A 12,359-nucleotide genomic window follows, 5' to 3' on the forward strand; every position below is an offset into this window, starting at 1 on the left:
AATAAAAAGAGATACCATTTTGTTTTCGTTTGCATAAGAAAGAATATCAAGCATTTTTCTTTTTTAAATTTAATTAGCCACAATAAAGAAGGAACGTTGCAATGCTACGTGCTACATTAACGACGTCTCTAGAGTAACTGAATGACTGTTCATATAGAAATCGCAGGTATTAGTCTCATACAACAATGCCCCCTATAGTTCGTTGCGATCGCGAATAGCTGAATTCTAGTTGACGTTTATCATTCAAAATTAAAAAATACTTACCAAGAAAACGATAATAATTTGTTAATAATCAACACAAGGGATACTATTTCAAGTAATTACGATTATTCTTTACTGCTATTTTTCGAATTGTATAAATAGAGAAATATGTACTATTGTGTAGAGAAGAGGAATATTCTATAACTATTACAGTTCTGTACTCATAAATCATATTTATTCATTGGAATGAAGTAAGAAATGTTGAATTCACTTCAATTTTTAATGAATTAAAGAGAAAAAAAAATTATTTTACCGTAAAATACACATATGTAGCAGCATGCGATCACGAAGTCGGAAGCTATGTTGTTGATAATGGAAAGGTAAAGAAAGATAGAGAAATTGTTCTTCAAATGTTGTGCTCGTTCTGTTTCAGAAAGATTTAATGTTGTGGTTCCTTTTTTCAAGCTTTTCAGCCTTTTCCTTAAGGAAATTTTGCTTTTTATTTGCTGCTAAAAAATGGCGTCCTACTTTGCTAATGATTTTGATAGAACTAAATAAATTAAAAAAAACTGCAAATAACCTATCCGCTAAAGGACGTACTCGAGCTTTGCATAGAACTTAAACTTTAAACATAACATAATAAAAACATAACATAGAATAAAACTTAAAACGGGTTGGTCATATTTCTTACAATGCCAAACATCACAAGACCTATTCGGTCTATTACTAGTTAAAAATATTTTTCAATTTCAGCATTTTTACCCTCAATAAACTGTAAGACCGAGTTAGGGGATGTTATACCATCACACATTCCTAGAATGTTTTTAATAGAATACAAATTAAATTTAAATGCACCAAAGCTAATAACTGAATTGCTTTTGAAAAAGTAGAAAGCCGTTTAAAAAATTCTACATTTGTTCATTAAACCGTCGCAGTGTTGTTCCTTTTTAAAAAGATAAACAAGAAATAATGAGATAGAATTTCTACTGGTAAACATAAGTACACAAATCTGTTCGGAATAAGAAAAGAATTATATTCCTTCCAAATCCATCTTTCTTAGTAGTCTGAGTTAGGGGTGAAGGAGGGGAGTACTCTAGATTTTTATCTCGTGAGTTGATAATCTCTAAGAACTATAGTTCATAGGTCACTCACAGCTTAGAGACACACCGTGTTCCATTCATAACTTAGTTTGTGTGAAACTAAGATAGGAATTGGAACAGAAATTCGAGCAGTTTACAGCAGGAAATAATGCTCAGGATCGGAATTAACTGCTGAAAGAAAAGACAACATTAAATTGAGAACTATATTGGTGACTCAGAATTCCAGGATAATATTATGACTATCATGCTTGAACACCAAAAAAGAAGAATATTAGTCATTTTTATTACTTTATCAGCATTCGTGAATATCCCCGTGTCTGGTAAGCTACATTTATGTTGTAATTTTTTTTAATCTTTTTCGGAAGTCCTCTTCTGATATTAATTCATATTCAATTAATTTCAATTTAAGTGTAAGAATATTTGAAGAAAATTCTTTATTAATTTCAATTCCTTGATGTAGCTCAATTAGATAAGGCCACCTAAGAAATCAAAAGCTATCACTTAAATATTCATGATTCCTGAAAACATTGGGGGGTTTTTTATCACTGAAAATAATGATTCTATATATACCCTGTAGCAAAATTTACAGAGGGAACCTGCAGCATTATCTTCATAAATCCAAATTTGTTAGCGACCTCAACGCAATTAGACAAGGATTATAATTGTATTTATTCAGTATATAAGTATATAAATTCAGTATACATTCAGTATACTCCGGGTATAAATTGAAATTTGCAAATATAAGGTCTTTAAAAGTTAGACAGGAGAACTTTATGATGTTTAAATTGAGATTGAATTTTATACAATGATACTATTATTAAAAAAAATGTGATAAATCCCTATGCAGTTGAACCTGTAATCGAGTAACAAATATATATATATATATCTTCCCTACTACTACTTTAGAAAATGAGGTAGGAGGCAAATTTCAGATATCCATATTGAGACTTTACCACAACTTGCAAAAAAAATTTCCAGCGTTAGCCAAATTAATTTCCATGCTTAACTACTTAATAAGTAACCTATAGGGGTAGTAGTGGGTATTAAAAATTACGGACCTTCCTTCGCACTTAAATAATGAACAATAAAAAAGGATAAGAGGAAAGTAATGAAAGGTTGCAATTAAATTTAAATCTATTCGTTTATTTATAGTTTTGTTATCTGAATATACTTGTTAGCGTTTTGTTATTTTATATCGACTTTTGTTACATAAAGTATTCGGATGTATCGCTTTTTTTCCCTTTCTTTTATTGGTCTCCCGGCATACGGGATATAACGGGAATGCTACTGTATTATTAGATTAATTCGTATTTTCATTCTATTGAAAATTAACGTAGCTCAATTTTAAAATGATATTTGGATGTTGAGGAGTCATAGAGAAAAATATCCATCGATTACAGTATTTAAAATAAATAAAATTCATTTATTGTATTCTAAGTTATATATAATCGAAATTTCATGTATTAAAATTCAAAAACTGTTTTACTTTTCATTTTTTAATATCTGAACAACCTCTAGTCTGTGAATTTAGCAATTAAACTAGTTTTTATATTTTTTAACCCAGGTTTCCCCTTAATAACTCAAATGTTATTTTACAACACTTTTGCCAATACTTTGAGTTCAATTTTGACACGAATTCCTAAAAACATGCATTAAGAGTGTTCTTTATCGAACAACTTGCATATCTACAGGGGTTAAAAAAAGCATGAATAGTGCCAATTATCTGGAGAGTCTCACATCGAATAAAACTTCTGACATAATGAAATATATATTTATTTATTTCAAATGGCAGAGGTGAATTGACATGCTAAAAAGCAAAAACACAGGAACAAAACACGAAAGTAAAAAGTCAGCGAAATATATATAAACTTAACCATTTGATTTTACTCCGGGTTGGGATGGGACTGCTTCAAAATCCTAAATAAGCCCATTGCAAACCGAAATATCACCTGGATAAATCTGCGAAGCAGTCAAATCGGGGTACTTTATTTTTGGAAAAACCAAATCTGCAATAAAAATTTGTGGTTTTTTTNTTGAATTATTCAACCTCTCTAACTCTTAATAGAATAACTTACAACGTTGTGCATAGTGTTCAAAAGCATTGTTTATTTATTTTATTTTTTAGATTTTTCCTGGGAAGGAACAAGAAAAGTATATAAAATTTAGCGATTATTAACTTTCCTGTTTTAATAAAAATAACGATCACTCAAATTTTAATGCAAAACGTCTTACCGAATTGCTGTGGAAAATGACAGAAAATCATCAAAATACTGATTATTTCAAAATTTTTACAAATGTTGTATTTTACACAATTACTATTGTAAATGTGGACAACATAGCAATAAAAACTGCACTTTAGGAAATTACACTCTATATAAAAGTATTATTTTAGAGGCTAATATTGATTGGTGCGAAAAGTAATTAGGAATATTTTAGTTGACAAAATGAAGAAGGGTTCATTTAATTAATAATGAGTGAAACTTTTTCTTTCTTTAACGATTTCTTATTTTCAGCTTGGCATACTTTCAAATTTTTTTTAATGAAATTTTAGTTCTTGATGTTCCAAATAACCCATAACAGTTTTTAGCTCGATAATTAAATTAAAATAGTTTTGTTTAATCAATTATTTAGGCACATAAATCAAAATAATTAATCGCAAACCAATTTCTATCTAACCACACATAATTTTAAGCTTTACAAGAGCATATATTTTCAATAACGTTGATATCTGATGTCATATCGCTCAATCCTGGGCACTCTAAAAAAATTATTATTATACCTGTTAAACCGTGATATTGTTAAACTTGACACGACAAATAAATTCGTTACCGTGCCTTAAAGAATTTCAAATATGAAATAACTGGTTTCTAGTTGTGAAATATTGTCCTCTATGCTGGGTGCTCTGTCATAATTAGCCTTAATATATATATTTTTAGAATTCTTGTCAAAACGAAAGTCAAAAAATATCTCTTTCGATACGTAAATTAATATTTAAGCACTGAAAAATATGCATACAATCGAAATCAAATTATTCACTGCTGAGAAACACATTGAAACATGTTTGATTGCCTGATGTAACAAAAGGGAGTTGAAAGGTAATTATTGGAAACACCTTTTAAGTTTCCCTAAGCAATTAAACTAGTTTTTATATTTTTTAACCCTGATTTCCCCTTAATAACTCAACTGCTATTTTACAACACTTTCGCCAATACTTTGAGTTCAATTTTGACACGGATTCCTAAAAACATGCATTAAGAGTGTTCTTTATCGAACAACTTGCATACCTACAGGGGGTAAAAAAATCATGAATGGTGCCAATTATCTGGAGAATCTCACATCGAATAAAAATTCTGACATAACGAAATATATATTTATTTATTTCAAATGGCAGAGGTGAATCGACATGTTAAAAAGCAAAAACACAGGAACAAAACACGAAAGTAAAAAGTCAGCGAAATATATATAAACTTAACCATTTGATTTTACTCCGGGTTGGGATGGGACTGCTTCAAAATCCTAAATAAGCCCATTGCAAACCGAAATATCACCTGGATAAATCTGCGAAGCAGTCAAATCGGGGTACTTTATTTTTGGAAAAACCAAATCTGCAATAAAAATTTGTGTTTTTTTTTTTTTAACTTCAGAACCAATTATTTATATTGTCGATATATTATAGTACAATGATAGACAATAGACAGAACTATCTCGCTTCTATTAAATAAAACCTAAAAATGCAACACTTGTGCTACCACTTTTTGAAGTCTCTCCTTCCCCCAGGGGAGTGAAATTAGAGGGGATCGTGTTCAGTTTCATTGAATACATCTTTTGAAAATATTTACACATTTTGAAAATATTAACACATGTAGTTTTAGATTTTTGATCCAGCGCATATTTCTCAAGATATTTGTCCGTTTCGATACTTTTCGGACACATTGTTAAAAATATTTAGTATTCAATTATTTTATGGGAACATTGTATCTCATTTTGATATGAAAATGAACAAAAGCTTAAGCTTTATTTAATCCATCATCCAAATCTTCTCCGGAAAAATAATTTGTGTTTAATGCACAAGTTATGATTATTATGCCTAACTTAATTTAACAAGCAAATCTAACTGTTTGGTCTACTCATATTAATTCTGTCTTTCTTTCTTTTTTTCCCTTATCCCAAAACATACAGGTTTATAATTCTTCAGACATGTAAAGCTTGTTGCGAAATCCTATCTTGCTTGCATTAGCTTTGCTGATAAGATTGAGCTGTATTTTAGTTTTTTGCCGACAAAAGACAAAAAAGCTTTTAAAAAAGTTTTAAAGTGGTTTTTGAATTTTGCACTGATTTTCTTGCACTGACGACAGCAAATTTTGAGCTGACGAAGGTGATTGTGACACATTTTAATTATGACATCTTTTTCCCTTGGAGTTTTATTTTTGCCATATTCTTCATTATTTTTCGAAACGTTATAGGTGACTTTAACACTTTGCCCAATTTTTGGTACAATTATACTTAATGTTAATTTTTTCACAGCTCAAACTAGGAATTTTCCTTTGTTCTTCACCACATAAACAGTCCTCTTGTACATAATAGTTTAAATAATGCAATACTATGTTACAAAGCAAAAATCAAAAAAAGTTATAGTTAAAGTTTTGTTTTTCAAATTTGAAAAAGCAATATTTCATCATTCAAAACGTAGTTTTTTCTTACCTTCATGAAGGTTCCGTAAGGTAAAAATTAAAAAAATAATCTTGAAATTAAAAAAATTGGTGCAAAATTAGTGAAAGGAAAAAAAATTACAAATATTTCAAGTGGTGTTAATTGTTTCGTTTTTTTAACAATCTTGAAATTAAAAAAAAATTGCAAAATTAGTGAAAGGAAAAAAAATTACAAATATTTCAAGTGGTGTTAATTGTTTCGTTTTTAAATTTTCGCTTTCGAGTCGGTAAAGATTGAATCTCGGAATCGAAATATTGTCCTATTCAGACACATGGTACCCATTAAGGTACCTCACCAAATGAAGGGTGTCCACAACCTGTAAAAATTAAAGAGTGGCGACGAACTTTTCTCAAGACAGCTTAAATTCTCATAAAATTAACTTCCAATTTACTTTTATAAAACTATACTACAAAGCTATTTATAAAACTTTTATAAAGCATATATTATGTTTTTTTTCACTTTTATTTTTTCCTATTGCGAGTTATTGCGCTACGCTATTTGTCGCCAAGCTTTAGGCCGCTGCAGGGAAAGTTCGCCTATCTTTTCTTCGCTGTTGTACCAGCATAGCCGCTGTCGGCCACTGTTTTGAACACTTATTGTAATCACATGCCATTAAATTTGCTTTTATAACTTAACTTCATCGTTCTTTGTGTGTTTTTGCCTCATATAAGAACATAAACTTTGACGCCATCTAGCGATTTTGGGTTTTGTTTTCGATCATGCATTCTTTGATCAAAATTGTTTTTCTGGGTGTGTACTATCACTTCCTAAAATTTTTCCCAACTTTTTAGAATCACCCTGTATATATATATAGCACCCACCCAGTCTTGAGATCTTTTCTCTGTCACTGTGTGTGTCTATGTCGTTATATGTTTCAGTAAAAATCTTAGATTTGATGTAAGTCGACATTCACGTAATCGGTGATGCTGAATATCAGCAATAATTTTTAAATATTGTTATTCTCCTCTAACATCCGCTGATATTCAGTTGAAATTATTACTCACATACAAAGCAGAAACTTGGTAAATGGATGTGTGTCACATGTTTAAATAATGCTTATCAGGAGAGGTAAAAGATCATTTAATATTAACCTACTGGACTAAAATAATAAATCTCCTTTTCACACACTCTTATTGACAACCTATCATTTTTTAATAGCCTTGGATGATACGTCGCACAAACAGAGATTTCCTCTGAAGAGATGCGCCTACCGATAACTTTGCCCGTAGTTAGTTCAGATAACAACTATCAGAAAAGATCCTCCACACTTAGCTAGTGCGAGACTTTTTAAAGATAACACACGAGCGTTTCTAGATCAGACATTTGTCGAATGTCCAATGAAAGTGAAACTATCGCGATCAGCTTTATTTTTATTACCACGTTCTTACTTGCGGACTACCTTTGTAGGCGAAATATTTAAATATTTAATTTGAATTTTTTTTTTAATTTTTATTTACGTATGTATTGCATAATAAAACATGATATTAATGCATTAATACTTAAAAACAATTTTTGTTAAAATCGTAAGAGGGTTAAACGTGGCTAAAAAAACAATTAAAAAAAACGCATGTTACAAATAATAATTTTTTTTGAAAATTTCGTTTGCTTTTAAGTGTTTTTAAATAGCGAAATTAAACTAGACATATTATTATTTTTTAAATAATTTACAGCCAATATCGCAACGCCTTTCGCAAAAACGATCAAAATATATGAATATTTTTAAAATTTTGGTTCGTTGATATAGCTAAAATTCGGTCAGTTAGGGTAGTCTTCTCTTTAGACACCTATACCGAGAACATTTATGCAAAATATTAAGTAAATAGGGTAGACAGATTTTAAAATAACATATTTAAAACTTGTGGAAACAATTAGAAAACACGCTCTGAGACTAAAGGTCGAGTTACGGACAGTGATTTGTGAACTTATGGTGATGTAGTTTCTTAAAATTTCCAAACTCCTCTTCTAATTAAGAAAAAAACAGAATTCAAATAGTTTTAGGAACCATTAAACGTGAATTTCTTTTTATGGAAAAATTTAATATTTGATGGTTTAGTCATAACTAAATATTATATATTATGTATTCTTACTTCATATTATTATTATATATAATTAGGCATAAATAAATATTATATATTAGCCTAAAATAAATATTCAGGTAGCTATAAATTTACAGTATCAGTTTGTAAAAGATAGATATTGCAATCGAAATTTCGGCACCTTTCCAACAGACTATAAAGTTCGAATTTTATCTGGAGCTTTTATGCCGGATAAAAATAAAAGTTTCCATCAAATATATTTTTGAGAAATTTTATGAAATGTTCAAAAAAAAAAGGGGGGGGGGGAAACTTTTGCTCTGACCCTATTCCTCACTCACTGTACTCGACAACACCCGGAATCAGATACTTCCACTGATCTTTTCTGGTCATTTCTCAATCCGAAATTGCTTCGCTCGCTTATTGAGTACAGTAAACACTTCCACTGATCTTTTCAGGTCACTTCTCAATCCGAGAACACTTCGCTCGCTCATTGAGTACAGTAAACACTTCCGCTGATCCTTTCTGTTCACTTCTCAATCCGAGATCGCTTCGTTCGTTCATTGAGTACAGTAAACACTTCCTCTGACACTTTTTTTTAATAATTACAATGAATTTAATATTTAACTTTTAAAAAATTTAAATGTTTTTTAAAAAAATAATATTATGTTTAGGTGACTTAGAGCCTGTTCTTCAACGTTGCTGTTTATCTGGAGAGTCATGGGCTCGGAATCACACAACATGCACGGGTCCAAGCGACATGACAAACTTGCAAGCAGCAGACAGGCTGACATGTCTGACCACTCTCTATATATGCTGCATAAGAACTCACAGGAAAACCCACTGCGAAAACGGTAAAAATGCAGCTAAAGCCAAAAGACAATGTCTTGTTTCGCCTGAAGAAGGTGGGGAAACTTATAAGGTATCTATCTCATTTACTTTTCAACTTTCTTTATTACTGCTACAGAAAAAAGAACAAAAAAGAAGAAAAAAAACATTAATAAACTTTGTAATCTAAAAGTTCAAGCTTAACAGCTCATCAATCTAATCTCTAGGCTTGCTACTAAAAGAAACAAAATTATTGGAAAGAGTGACTAAGAAAAATACTCCAGGCACCAGCAAGCTGTTCCGATTGTTCAGCTATGGCCCTCATTCTATGTGGTACCCATTTGGAAAATATAATATGACCAATTTTATTTTGTTGTTATTATTATTATTATTTTATAATTTTCTGGCTCAATCACCGCATTTGGACATACCTAGAGTTAAATACTATAGCATAAATGCATAGTCCGTTTAAGCTTCTCCAACCACCTATAGTGATTGTTCTCAATCACACAATGAGTGCTATTATTAAATAAACCAATACATCTGCGGCGTAACTACCACTACGAAAATTAAACATCAATTCACAGGTATATAAGACATGCTAACTTGATTCAATCACGAGGTACCTTTTGATAGATGAAGGTTAGCATTGTCGATAACTCCGCCCCCCCCCAAATTGGTGACCTCCGGACGTGATTTGAACATGCAGTAACGCCTACTTCGTTGGATGGTCCACATTGAACGGTTGACTTGCTGCTTGTGACTGCGACATTATCCACCTCCTCACGCTGTTGCTGCTCAGTCTCTTCTCGATATGCTCAACGTCAGCCTGCATACACTCGATTGCTAATGACAACACAGGAGCGACTACGACTGTGAAGTTAATACAACTCTCACATTCAGCACTCAAAAACCCGATGACCTTAAAATCAGCTCTCCCGGTCTTTCACAAGTACAACAACTAGTGGTATCCGCTCATCGAATTCTTTCCCTAATAAAATTCTGGTGGGGGAGTACTGTGGCGTAACTACCACTACGAAAATTAAACATCAATTCACTGGTATATAAGACTTACTAACTTGATTCAATCACGAGGTAAGTTTTGATTGATGAAGGTTGGCATTGTCTATAACTCCGCCCCCCACACATCAAATATCAAAATAATTTTTTGATACATCAAAATTCGAAATAAAGATTAACTGTACTCTTATTCGGTACTAAAGTACTCTTATTCGGTACTTAGTTGCTCGTGGGCAATCCGAAATCATCCAAGATCATCCTGAACCAAGAAATTTTCGCCAGATTAATTTTGCAAATTAGTAATTATTAATTAAGATTTATTTTTTTCAATTCCAACTATTAGCTCACACTCTCCCTATATCTTTCTCAAATTTTCAATCGTTAATAAAATACTTTTGATTCATCCATTCAACTACAAATAAATTTTTTGAACTTGTTGTGAATGACACTTGATGTTAATACAGTTTTTTTTTCAAATATTAATTCATTAATTAAATTTAATTAATTAATTTTAGCTTTATATGGGTGAAAAAATTTTAATTATTTAATAAAAAGTGACGAAAATAAAATTTTTCCTTGTTGACTTAAGTATGAATTGACTTTAAAAATTTTTTTTAGATATTACGTGTTTTAATTTCAATTACCGATGTATCTATTTTATTTATGTTTATGGAAGCACGTTTCAAAAGAGTAGACAAAATACAGACTATCCTTAAGATAAGGCTACTATACTAGGTCTAATTCAGGGGCTATAGTTTAAGATAGTTTTTTAAGCTACTAATTCGATGACGTCAACTCAGTAGCTTACGCAGAATTTTTTCAAGGGGGGTGTTCATAATTTTCTGAAGCTACTAAAAGAAATTCGAGTATGTAATAAAGCACTATTATTTCCCTAATTTAGACATCTAGACAGTTTATAAATTTTTTTNCTTTTCTTCATTAATTATTTCTTTTTTTACATTGTTTGGTAGTGCTGATTATATTTTTAAAGCAAACGGCATCATCCTTTTTAGTTCGTCAATGGTAGTTTTGTCAACAATATTTATTCTCTAAGATTCCAGAATCATCGCGTAAAGACCTCGCGAATGACAGCCAGTCTCGAAAACGATTGCGACTGGCAGAACAGAAAGGAACCAGTCCATAACAGTACCACGTGAATTTGGTTTCAAAAGTACAACCCTATTATAGTAAATGTTTTTTTAAGTATTCTGAGAAATACCGTGAGATAAAAAGGTAGGCATAAGGCAAATAAAAATATATAGTCTTAAAAAATAATACCCGCATAATTTCTACTACTAAAATGTTTATTTTTGCCATTTTGTCTGAGCTCAAGGGGGGTGTTCAAACTCCTAAACCCCTCCCTTGGGTACGCCACTGCGTCAACTCACATTGCGTATGCTTACGCGACATTATGTTCAAGTATAAATAATTATTAAAGAGCGTACAGTACGCAAAAAAAAAAATTAATAATAATAATAATTTTTAAGAAAACGGAATACCCTGAATAACTTTCAATCTAATGATTGGATCTTTACGTATGTAGGACTCAATCTTAATGATTTGGGGGGTGGGCTCACATATGCTAATTACTTTTTGCTTATTTCACTACATCTTACGAAGTTATTAAGGGAAATGAAATTTTTTTGATTAAAATTTTAAAAAATTTCGTTTATCAGAAGACAATGCAAAAATTAATTTTAGTAAATATTTATTATTTTTTATTATTTTGTTTAATAATATTCGAAAACATTTTGATTGGTAAGATATAAATTTTTCTCGTCATTTTAAATTATGTATTTCTGTATGGCAAAATGCGAAATTTGTGAGAAATCGGTAGAATAGTTCCCGAGAAATCGAATTTTAAAGAAGCCATATATTTAAAATTCGATTTCTCAGAATATATTCAGCCGATTTCGCTCAAATAATGTATTTTGGCACCTAAAACTGCACACTTTAAAATTACTATTCAAATAACACAATAAACGTTTACATAATAAATAATAAAAATAATAAATGTTCAAAAAAATAATAAATTTTTACCAAAAAATTTTTTTTGTAAACAGAATGTGTGTTTTTGTGTCTGATTTTATAACTTAAAATATCCTCTGCCCTAATTAATAATCATATTTGCTTTTACCCTCTTGAACCTTTAATAATGAGTCCTAGAACGTGAAGATCCGATCATTAGATCAAAAGTTATTCAGTTTCCGATCATTAAATCAAAAATTATAAGTTTCTTTTTTTTTTTTTTTTTGCTCATTGCACAATCAATTCTTCTTCAAACTCGACTTTCATCACAGAGAGAGAAGAGAATAGTCTAAAGTTAAATTTAAAACATTGCCTTTAGTTAAACTGAACAAAAAAATTACTTTTTCGAACGTCTTTCTCGAATGGACTAATTAAATATTTTGAATAATCTTTAGAATCGAGGGCTGAATTTTCTCTATAAAACCACCATGCTAATTTC

General features: G+C 30.5%; 1 protein-coding gene across 2 annotated transcripts in view; it reads left to right on the forward strand.

Annotated features, from left to right (window-relative positions):
- The first annotated feature begins 1,292 nt into the window (after positions 1-1,292).
- The window catches only part of LOC107442863 (fibrillin-1), a 59,455-nt gene continuing 48,388 nt past the window's right edge, over positions 1,293-12,359 (forward strand). For both annotated transcript variants that reach the window (XM_016056527.3, XM_016056537.3), the window contains exons 1-2: positions 1,293-1,621; positions 8,719-8,966. In XM_016056527.3, the coding sequence (XP_015912013.1) occupies positions 1,537-1,621; positions 8,719-8,966 (333 nt within the window). In that variant the 5' untranslated portion in view covers positions 1,293-1,536. The remainder of the gene's footprint in view (positions 1,622-8,718; positions 8,967-12,359) is intronic.

Source organism: Parasteatoda tepidariorum, chromosome 4 (genome assembly GCF_043381705.1).
Source record: "Parasteatoda tepidariorum isolate YZ-2023 chromosome 4, CAS_Ptep_4.0, whole genome shotgun sequence".
Classification (NCBI taxonomy): domain Eukaryota; kingdom Metazoa; phylum Arthropoda; class Arachnida; order Araneae; family Theridiidae; genus Parasteatoda; species Parasteatoda tepidariorum.